The sequence below is a fragment of the Scomber japonicus genome, chromosome 20 (genome assembly GCF_027409825.1).
Source record: "Scomber japonicus isolate fScoJap1 chromosome 20, fScoJap1.pri, whole genome shotgun sequence".
NCBI lineage: Eukaryota > Metazoa > Chordata > Actinopteri > Scombriformes > Scombridae > Scomber > Scomber japonicus.
Genome location: NC_070597.1, coordinates 1,705,584 through 1,717,444, shown reverse-complemented (window position 1 = coordinate 1,717,444; position 11,861 = coordinate 1,705,584). Strand labels below are relative to the sequence as shown.

General features: G+C 40.3%; 2 protein-coding genes across 2 annotated transcripts; both read right to left on the bottom strand.

Moving 5' to 3' along the window:
- Positions 1-321: 321 nt before the first annotated feature.
- On the bottom strand, positions 322-1,671 carry LOC128381073 (microfibril-associated glycoprotein 4-like). The gene is made up of 4 exons (XM_053341024.1): positions 1,619-1,671; positions 1,435-1,531; positions 1,181-1,348; positions 322-688 (listed from the first exon to the last, which is right to left on the bottom strand). Exons 1-4 carry the CDS (start codon positions 1,643-1,645, stop codon positions 432-434), a joined length of 549 nt encoding a protein of 182 aa, XP_053196999.1. The 5' UTR covers positions 1,646-1,671; the 3' UTR covers positions 322-431.
- A 6,592-nt stretch (positions 1,672-8,263) lies between these two features.
- On the bottom strand, positions 8,264-10,807 carry LOC128381928 (microfibril-associated glycoprotein 4-like). The gene is made up of 6 exons (XM_053341969.1): positions 10,781-10,807; positions 10,377-10,532; positions 9,560-9,598; positions 9,376-9,472; positions 9,123-9,290; positions 8,264-8,627 (listed from the first exon to the last, which is right to left on the bottom strand). The coding sequence occupies exons 1-6, from the start codon at positions 10,787-10,789 to the stop codon at positions 8,374-8,376; spliced, it is 723 nt and encodes a 240-aa protein (XP_053197944.1). The 5' UTR covers positions 10,790-10,807; the 3' UTR covers positions 8,264-8,373.
- Positions 10,808-11,861: the final 1,054 nt, after the last annotated feature.

Genomic DNA, 11,861 nt, shown 5'->3' with positions numbered 1-11,861 from the left:
GTGGTGTTATTGTGTCTGTGAGGATATCTGATCAGTCGTTTCTATTTTCAATTTAAAAAAATCTTTTTAGTTTTGCATTTTGAAGTTTCTAATTTCATGGTGGGAAAAAAATAATTAATTCTTGAATTTTTTTTATTTTTTCCTTCATTTCCATAATTTTATTCTTATAAGAGTTCACACGAAAATATATCAGCAAATATTTCTCATTAGTTTAAAATACTTAAAATCCTACTCGAAAGCACAATATGTAATTTCTGCATTTAACTGTTGACCTTTTCGCTTTACACCCAGCAGCTGCTCACAAACACACTCCACTCTGACTTTTATTCATGCTGGAAATCTTTATTTGATTTATATGTGAGGTTACAGATTAGATCAGAGAGAAAGAAAGAAAGAGATCAACAGATATTCTGTTTGTTCATTCTGGAGAATTACTGCACAGGACGAATCTTCATGCTGATGGTCTTCAGGGAGTAGTTATTACCCTTCCAGTGTTGCCACTCCACTCCTACAGCATTGATAGTGGCATCAGCCCCCCAGCGATAAACACCGTTAGGGTTTGAATCGTGACAGTTGTAGTACCAGAACGCCCCCAGGAACTGTCTGGCACAGTTAATGCTGCTGTGAGAGTCCTGGTCTTTGTCGAAGGTGGAGAACTTCTGTCCGTTGTGAACACTCAGGGAGTCTCCTACAGAAACACAAGAAAACAACAAGTGTATGATCACAACACTGCTGCTAATGACACCATATTATATAATGTTATATAACTATTAATACTACAACTGTCACTACTAATACAGTACTACTGCTACGGCCACCACTTGTACAAATACTTCCAGTACTACTAGTACTGCATCTGCTGCTGCTACTGTAACATAACATGCAGTATGTCATGTAGACAAGAACTGTAAAAGGTTGAAGAGATAAAAACACCTGAAACCTGCTGGGGCTCATTTACATTTTTCCTTTAAATGTGTTTATAAAAACCAAAGCTTCATGTAATTAATAAAACATGAGCAGAACACAGATTTGTTGTTACTGAGTTGAAAATCTTTGTGAATCTGTCTTTAGCTGAAGGAATCACACAATTAATCCAATATAAGGACAGAAATCCTCAGTGTCTCCATGTGGAAACCAAACATCAGACAAACAGAAGTACTAACTGCTAACAGTAACTGACTTGCTCCTCCATCAGTGAATCCAGACACATGCAGTCTGTATCCGTGGGACTCTGGGTCGATGGAGAACGAGGAGTAACGAGCAAACACTTTGTTCCCACTGAAGTCCTCCATGTCGACACGAAGCTCGACCTTTTTCCTCAGAGTCAGATGGAAGAGACTCTCCAGGCCTGAAAACACACAAACATGAAGTCACATCAGAGTTTGTTTGTTTTAATGAACAGAGAGTTTCATGAAGTCACATGACTGTTCTCACCCAGCCAGTACTCTCCAGCAGCGCTACCAAAGCCCTTCTTGTAGTGATCCCAGGGCCTGTAGAAGTTCACCGAGCCGTCCATCCTCCTCTGGAACACCTGGGGGTTATTATGACGGTCAAACAGGAAGTGTTCATACTGAAAACCACTCAGCTGTGACTTGATGACTTCTGTTCAAAAACTCACCGTCCAGCCTCCTCCTGCTGAGTCCATGTCACAGTACACCTACACACAAACACACTCATTAGTAAATATGATCCTTTACTAAAACTATATTCAACCAATCAGCAGCTACCACGTCTTGAGTCTGAAGCACCTTAAAGTGTCACTGACAGCTGCTAGCTGCTCCAACTGACTCCTATTCAACAAGTCTCAACTTCTCTCTAGAAATACTGAGTCAGTCTTTGTTTTCAACGAGTCATTCTGGTCTCAATCTCTAAATTCAGACCCTCTAATAAGTGTGCTGGTGGTCATTTAAAAAAAATACTTTTAACAAGATGCAACCTCCAGGAAATCTGTTAGTGTGTCTCAGAGCCTCCAGTGTTGTTGTTCAGTGGAGGAGAGATACACCAGCTTCAGCAGCATCAGATTGTATTGTAAAGTCCACGTCAGTGAACCCAACTCATAGTAAAACATAAAGCTCGTCTCCAGAGTGTCAGGAGGAGGAATAATGTGTCTGTTTCCCAGTCACAGTTTCTTCAGGAATTTTATGTTGACTTCTGTCTGCTGACACTAACAGACAATTTAATGATTTTTAAGGCAAAGTACTGTTTCAAAATGATATAATCCTCTTTGTCAGGTTCATCAATGATAAAGTGATCTGAAGTCTAGAGTTTTTCAATGTTTAGACTCATCCTTACTTTATTGGACTCAGTAGTAGTATTTCCATGATATGATTGGTCTGAAATGTACCTGCCTCCTTGATTAATCTCTAGTTGATGTGTTTTTAAACAAAGGATTTCAGATAATTATACTAAAATGAGTTTTTTAAATGCAGAAAAAATGAATTTAGAATGTCAAATTTACTCTGTCTAAATGATTAAATAAGACATGTGCTGATAAAACCATTTGATTCCTATCAAGCTTTGATTTGAAGTGTCATTACTGAGTCAAATGTATGAAATTTGTCCCGTGGAGCCAAAATGGTCCAAAAAGCTTGTTAGCATGCAGAATGCTAACAAAAGCAACATGTGCAGAATGCCAACAATACTCTCCAGTATGCATCTGACCAGTCTACCTCACCTACTGTGTCCCACAATGCAAAGCACTGGAATATCAGAAGAACTGACTGAGTGATGAAGTTATACCATTGGTTGGCCGAATGCCACCACTTCCTGTATCTGTTTCAAATTAAAAGCAGTTAAATCTTTGGTAAAATCAATAAGACCACAAGATGCTGCTTGGTAGCAGTGATTACTGAACTGTGAATACAGACGCTGATGAGTTTTGATTCAAACAGACTCTAGGACTCTTTCACATGAAAACATTCACACACCTACATTTCTTGGTCCGTCTGTTTTTGCAGCGCAGGTTTTGGTGACGTATATTTTATTGCTTTTTGCTGTTTGACTTATTGGTTGTATGGTTTGACGATGCTACTTTCTTTCTGTTTTACAGTTATTATTATAATTTTTTTACTTTTTAAAGATTTTGTTGTCATAGACGCCTTTATTTATCAGTACAGGACAGGGAGAGAGAGGATGAAGTGTACCTGTACAGCAGACGTGGCTCCGATGGGATAGATGGTGTACACTCCACTGGGTCGGCTTTTATCATTGTTACGGATGTCAGTGCAGTCCAGCGGGAGATACAGACGGTAGCTGCAGGTCAACGCTGGAGCCAGGAGGACGAGGAAGACTGAAACCAGCTGCAACAGAAACACAACAGCACACATGAAACAGAAGATGTTAAAGAACAGTTCAGTTCCCCTTTCAAAACTGTGAACCCGTACTTTAAGCAACTGTTTCTCTTAAAATTAAAATTGAAATGATTATGGATCCCTGGTCAACACATCCTCTAACAAACTGAAAGGCCTGATCAATATGAATTCAGTCAGGTGTATAAAGTCTCAAACTTACCTTCATCGTCAGAGTTCTGCTGAGGTGATGTGAAGAAAATCTTGATATCACTCAGTCTGTATGCTCTGATGTGTCTGAGCTGTATTTATATCCCAAAGATTCTACCTAATCCTACATAATCACTCCTCATGCCTGAACCTCACCAGTGTGAGCAGGTAGTGGGCGTGTTGTGTGGCAGGTGTGCTGTGTCTCTGGGTAATATGAGTTGTTTTTAAATCACCTTGAAACAACTTATGAAATCTTTGTCATCACAACATTTTTATCTCATTACAGACCATTAGTGTATTATCCTTTTAACTTGTCACATTAAAAACAAAAAGGAAAAAAGAAAAGTAAAGCTTGAGAAACAATTTGAAGTGATTTATATTGAAGGAATCCAACCAAGAAGTCTTAACTGGAAACATTTCCCTTAATAACTACCTTAAATGTTAAAGTTAATAATATAAGTCGTAGGTCTGTTTCAACATTGGTGGGGAAACTTTTATGTCGTACCGTGAATCTCAACAGTCGTGTATGTGTACACACAAATAAAAAGTACAAATTACCAGTCCATCATTCCTGTGCCAAAGTCATCAAGGATGACTCTATTCAATGGTATTCAGACCAGTTTCCCTAAAGCCTGCTCCCATGAAAACATTAGAACAATCATTCTGTTACACTTGAATTATTGCACGTAACCACTGATGGAGCCATCAGTTTGTTTAGTTAGTCAACCGGTTAGTTGAGGCTGCAGAAACCAAAGCACTCCACCACACCCTGCAATGCTTGGAATCACAAAACACCTTCACATCCTGTTCACTGACTTCAGTTCAAACTCTTTATCAAACTTTTAGACACGAACATTGACCTGATCATATGTCACTGGATTCAGAGCGTCCTGTGGAACAGGGTGAAAGTTAATAATCTAACCTCAGACCCTCTTCTCCTCAGCACAGGAACAGATGAAACCATTGTAGGCCTCTTCTCCAACACTGATACACCCAGTACTGCATTATGGGGGCTGAAGCTGTCATTGGTGGGTTTACACCAGCTGGCACAACCAGGTGCTACGATGTCTTCCAGCAGTGCTGGAAAGGCAGCTGACATATGTCAACACCCTTCCTCCCCCCCACCTCCTGCTGACCAGCCACAGCATTTGTCCAGGAAGGCTAAAGTCAGGCCAGACTTGCCACTTCAAGACTGGATGCTGGAGGGCTAAGTGGAGTACACAACTGGAAGCTGGTGGCAGACCTAGGCCAGAGGCTCTGCTTCCTAGCTGCGATTGTGTCAACAAACTTCAGACCAGACCCCATACTATGGTTGGCCTCACTGTGTCCTGGGAGGATGCAGTGGAGGAGGCCTACAAGAAGCTGAGGTACACAGAGCTGGCAGCTGATGGACAACAATGAGGCTGAAATAGGCTGTAGAGGGTTCTCAGCCACATCAACATCAAAGCTACTCCAGGAGATGGGAGTGTGAGGGAAGGTCCGACAGGCAGTCAGAGACCTCTCAAGGGCCGCTGCAGTGGGGAGCCAGTGGCTGCAGATTAAGAGAGAGGACTCCACCTGGCCCCAAGTGAGTAGATGGCATCTAGTAGGTGATTCACTGCTGAGCCCTCTGGAGGTGTTGTGGGCCTATCAGTGAAACACAGAGGAAGAAAGAGCCCACTGACAACCCAGAGGATGCCATCACTCACTGGACCATCCAACACAGTCCTCATGTGTGTAACTAAGGGAAAGTAACATCTAGTCCTACACAATAGATCTAAAAATCACAGAATTCTACCCAGTTTGGGTCAATATGGCACCAATACATTATTAGGTCAATGTTACTTTGTACAAATTTATTTTACACACAACATGTTCAACCTTTGGCTATATATTGTCACAAATCTATTGTTTCTTGTACAAAGTGATGTGCAAATGATGTTAAAAAGATACACAAGTTAATAACAATCATTAACCAACAGTGACAGTTCTGACTTGAAGGGGGTGAATATTTATGCAATCACTTATTTTACTTCTTATATTTAAGAAATCTGTTTTCACTTTTACACTGAAGAGGTTTTTATTGTGTTTTTTTTAAAAGCCAAATTACATTGACCATGATTCAATTCATAAAAGCAATAAAAGTGGAAAACATCCAAGGGGGTGAATACTTTATAGGCACTGTATGTATGTATAGAGAAAATAGCTTTCACACTGGGAACGGGACCCACCAGCACAGGAAGACAATGAGATAGTCACAGAAAACTGATCATATCAAATTCTACAGTCCAGCCATGAGGGCAGCTTTTCTCAAATGGGGTGGTACCAGATCTAGACTCTAAATAATAATAAATGATACAGTATTGATGCCAAAACTGTTTATTTCTATGTCAGTAATTTCACAGTATGGTATACACTGTTCAAAAGTTGTGGGGGAAAAAATATAGTAACAATCCTCAATCCTGCCTGATATTAGTGCTTACAGTGTCTCTTAAGTTCACTTAAAGTACACTTAAATATTAAACAGTTATCAGACATTGTACAAAAAAGAAAAACCTTTAATCTAGTCTTACATCAGTGCCTAGAATGTAATTTTAGTAATCCAACTGGAGTGTCATTAATGTTTGTTGAGGCTTTCCTTGATGATCTTAACAATGATTAGGTTAAATACCCTGCAGTTGGTACAGTTTGGGATGAGGAGCATGTGGAGCCTCTTCTGTGTCACTGCTGCCACAATTTGGGGCAAACTCCTGTTGGTTCCCATCGTCATGATCTGACTGGTCACCAGGTGAAGTGTCTGGTCACACAATGAAATAAGGCAACAGTTTCTTGTCTTTTTAAGTGTGTTTCCATACAATATGACATATTACATGCATTAATTGTTTAAAACTAAATAGTGACATAAACTATACACACAGTACACAATATAAAATTAAATGGACTTTACTTGCTGAACTGAAGGTGATGGGCCTTCATTTTCACCTCCACATTCATCACCATGTAAAGCTCCTGAGTAAATGCCTTCAAAGGAGGGCCAGACCCCCCTAGAGGGTCGGACTGAGGTCAATTTGGCAATCATTCATTTTATTATGTCTCCAGGAAGAAGACTACCAGGTGACGGTAAGGCTGACATTTCTGTATCCTCATTCGCATGCATCAGTGTTGTTTTGTATGAATCATTGCCAACACTGTCTGTGCCAGCATCTGTGCTTCAATAACAAGAATAGTGAGAAACCCTGAATGTGTGAAACTCCACAGGTTAGTATAACTCATATGAACCAAGACAACAGGACAAAGTGAAGCTATTGTAAACAAGGCTAGTATATGCTTCTATACTTCAGAAATAAGTGTGGAAAAAGTTTCATGTCAAACAAGCATTCAAGTACTGCATTATTATCATAAAGCAAAAATATGGTTTATGATGCAGCTAGTAAATTTGCGAGGTAAATGAGGTGAATCAAAAAGGATTGTGAAGGATTAAGACTGTTATTCTGATGTCTGATTAAAGACAGAAACTGCTGTCAAAACAGGAATGAGGATGTAATTAGAAAAAAATAATTCTGTTTGTGTGTGTCTGGCAATAAATCAAGAATGTCTTTGTACTACATTCTGATGGTAAGTGGGGGAAAACCAAGCATGCAAGACATTATTAGTTTCCTTGTACCTGCTGGGTGTGGTGTTGCAGACACCCTAATCTCTTCTTCATCGGTCCTGTGTGTGTGCAGGCTGCTGTTTCCTCATTGAATCACTGATGAAAAATGACAGTTAAAGTTCACTCGTATCAAAGTACAAAGTCTGACTGGTCTAACGGGGAAAGTCAGTCAGGTCAGATGGTGTCATGTTACTCTTCAGGATGTGTTTACTCTCTGTAAAGGTTGTGATGTTTCAGTGTATAAAACTCATATAAAAGTCACTTGTTTCTTTTCTATTCAACATTATAATAAAGACTTGAAGTCTGATTAATCTGAAACATCCGAATGTAAATTCACATGTGGATTTCGACTCACTTTCCTTCTATATATGTAGATTTCTCCATCATAGACTAATACAGGATGATCTTATCTTAAAAGGCTGCAGGGGCGGATCTAGAAACTTTGACATATGATTGGTGGGTGTTCTCTAGCGCCACATAGTGAACACAGGAAGTGTCGTTTAACCCCATCACACAATGTTCAATGAAACCCCGGATGCAAAGACATCACCGTGCCCGCTGTGCAAACCTGCAGACTGCAGTGCGGCCCAAGGTGTGAGGGGTGCGAGGACCCGTTAACGCTGCTTGCAGCTTTAATTGTAATTGAGGTTACAGTAATTCATATTTTAGGTAATTTTCCATTGAATAATTCAAAACAATTGATTGGCTGCAGGTTGTGATGGACATTTTTCATTGATTTGAATCCCTGCAGATGATTATATTGTGTTGTGATGAAATTAAGACTTGCTCTCATCTTTTAAATTTAGCAGGGAAGATGATATCCCTTTAATAATGTAAAATGAAAACAGAAAATACTCTTAAATACTTTAGTTTATAGTAGTAAATTAAAGGAGCTGTATATTTATATTCTGTCCCGTCTTCTTCTACATCAACCCGGAGTTTGACGAAGACCCGAGGACGGTGCGAGTGGACACCATCACTCTGTCCTTCACCTTCTTCGAGGCCAAACAGGGTCAGAAGCTTCCTCTGCTGGGATACAGCTACAACTGACAGAGAAACTCAACCTGGGGGAGAATTGCTGTTAGATACAAGACTTTACACCCAGCAGCTAATCACACACACACTCCACTCTGACTTTTATTGATGCTGGAAATCTTTATTTGATTAATATGTGAGGTTACAGATTAGATCAGAGAGAAAGAAAGAAAGAGATCAACAGATATTCTGTTTGTTCGTTCTGGAGAATTACTGCACAGGACGAATCTTCATGCTGATGGTCTTCAGGGAGTAGTTATGACCCTTCCACTGGGCCCAGTCCACTCCTACACTATAGATGGTGCCATCAGCCCCCCAGCGATAAACCCCGTTAGGGTTTGTATAGAGACAGTTGTTGTACCAGAACGCCCCCAGGCGGGTTCTGGCACAGTTACCGCCGTCGGTGTCCTGGTCTTTGTCGAAGGTGGAGAACTTCTGTCCGTTGTGAAAACTCAGGGCGTCTCCTACAGAAACACAAGAAAACAACAAGTGTATGATCACAACACTGCTGCTAATGACACCATATTATATAATGTTATATAACTATTAACACTACAACTGTCACTACTAATACAGTACTACTGCTATGGCCACCACTTGTACAAATACTTCCACTACTACTAGTACTGCATCTGCTGCTGCTACTGTAACATAACAACATGCAGTATGTCATGTAGACAAGAACTGTAAAAGGTTGAAGGGATAAAAACACCTGAAACCTACTGGGGCTCATTTACATTTTTCCTTTAAATATGTTTATAAAAACCAAAGCTTCATGTAATTAATAAAACATGAGCAGAACACAGATTTGTTGTTACTGAGCTGAAAATCTTTGTGAATCTGTCTTTAGCTGAAGGAATCACAGAAATAATCCAATATAAGGACAGAAATCCTCAGTGTCTCCATGTGGAAACCAAACATCAGACAAACAGACGTACTAACTGCTAACAATAACTGACCTGCTCCTCCGTCAGTGAATCCAGACACATGCAGTCTGTATCCGTGGGACTCTGGGTCGATGGAGAACGAGGAGTAACGAGCAAACGCTTTGTTCCCACTGAAGTCCTCCATGTCGACCAGCAGCTCAAACTTTTTCCTCAGAGTCAGATGGAAGAGATTCTCCAGGCCTGAAAACACACAAACATGAAGTCCTGCAGAGTTTGTTTGTTTTAATGAACAGAGAGTTTCATGAAGTCACATGACTGTTCTCACCCAGCCAGTACTCTCCAGCAGCGCTACCAAAGCCCTTCTTGTATTGATCCCAGGGCCTGTAGAAGTTCACCGAGCCGTCCATCCTCCTCTGGAACACCTGGGGGTTATTATGACGGTCAAACAGGAAGTGTTCATACTGAAAACCACTCAGCTGTGACTTGATGACTTCTGTTCAAAAACTCACCGTCCAGCCTCCTCCTGCTGAGTCCATGTCACAGTACACCTACACACAAACACACTACTCATTAGTAAATATGATTCTTTACTAAAACTATATTCAACCAATCAGCAGCTGCCACGTCTTGAGTCTGAAGCACCTTAAAGTGTCAGGAGGAGTGACTCCTATTCAACAAGTCTCAACTTCTTTCTAGAAATACTGAGTCAGTCATTGTTTTCAACGAGTCATTCTGGTCTCAATCTCTAAATTCAGGCCCTCTAATAAGTGTGCTGGTGGTTATTTTGAAAATTATTGCCCCATTAAAGGACCAGTGTTTAAGATTAAGGGGACGTATTGTCAGACATTGATTATAATATTCATAATTATGTTTTTATCAGTGTATTAAAACCTGAAAATAAGAATTGTTGTGATTTTAGCATAGAATGAACCTCTATATCTACAGAGGTCCTCTTCCACAGAGCCTACCATGTTTCTACAGGAGCCCAGAACAGACAAACCAAACACTGGCTTCTTATGACCTGACTCAGGTGGCCACAACAAAAGGGAGACACACCATGTTAAAAAATGAGAGATTCAAAATCTTGTTATTATCCATTGTGTCAAATCTTCATCTGAAAGCTCAGACATACCGTCAGTATGTGGATACAACTAGATGGAACTAATGGACAACAGAGACATCTAGTGGTGGAACGTGTTCATTTCAACAGAGCCTCCAGTTATATCTGCTGGTTTAGTAGAATCAACCTGAATTGTCTTCACATGGTGATGGACTCATCTTTGAACCAACATCTTCTAACTGTGTCCCAGAGAGGATGAAGTGTACCTGGACAGCAGACGTGGCTCCGATGGGATAGATGGTGTACACTCCACTGAGTTGGCTGTTGTCATTGTTATGGATGTCACTGCAGTCCAGCGGGAGGACGAGAGGTAAGCAGCAGGTCAACACTGGAGCCAGGAGGAGGAGGAAGACTGAAACCAGCTGCAACAGAAACACAGCAGCACACACAAAATAAAATAACACTAAACTCAGAGAAGATTCACGTCAAATTTTGTTGAAACAACTGACTATTTCAGTATTTCGGGATTTTGTGGATTTTTAAACAGAATCACAGAGTGAAATTTTAAAGGTGCAGAGATAATACAGAAAATTAAGTTTTATAAACTATTTTATCACCACAGACATTTGTTCATATTAATTCAGTCAGGTGTTTAAAGTCACAAACTTACCTTCATCATCAGAGTTCTGCTGAGAGGATCTGATGAAAATCTTGATGTCAGTCAGTCTGGATGCTCTGATGTGTCTGAACTGTATTAATATCACAAATATTAATAAATGACTGAACAGCTGCTGCTTAACACTGATAAAACTATTTTCTGAACTAGTGGAAACATGATGTCTTTGTATGTGTGTGTGTTCCTGTTGACATGACTTTGTTGGGCCCCAAACCTGACATCCATCTACATTGTGGGGACTCTGCTCCATTACTGGGACAAAAGAGACTCTTCTCACAATGTTAACTGTTTACCATGAGGTTAAGATCTGTAGGGTTAAGGTTAGCATTAGGCATTAGGTCATTAGGTCAGACCTGGCTGAAAGTAGTCCACCAGTTCATCTCCTCTGACACCAACATATTCCCTGTCTTCTTAGCTGTGGATTCCTGTGCTTTAGAGACCCTTACCTGGTCAACATGTCAGTGTACCTGTCCCCAACTGAACTATTGTGTGTGTGAGTGTATTCACCTCGCTCCACTCATCCACTGGTCGGTTTGGCTTCCCCAGTCTGGGCCCTCTGACTCTTCCCAAGCCCACAGACACTCTTTACCTGAACATTGCACTGAACTGTGTTGCTACTCATCTGTTTGCCTCTGAACCTTTTTTACTATTATTGTTTTTTATTGCTTGTGTATTTATTAATTATTGTTTTTTATTCTTTTCATTTATGCTTTTTACTGTCTGCTTTACTGCTGCAATATTGTACATTTCCCCATCATGGGACTAATAAAGGAATTTATTATCTTATCTTAACCTGCTGAAGCTGACACTTAAAGTCATTACCAACTAATCCTGTTATCTGGTGTACTGAATTTGGGTCCAACACACACGTGTTACAGTGAGGGTTCCCAACTCCTCACTGATCATCTAAACACCTTGTGAAGAGAGAGGATCAGATGAGGAACCCTCCATCTCCTCCATGGTCACTAAACCAGATCACTGACCAAAACCACATCTTATCCTTCAAACTAGAAGATAAAGCAAGATAGAAAGACCGATTCATACCCCAGTGTGAATGGATGATACCTCTTGGATA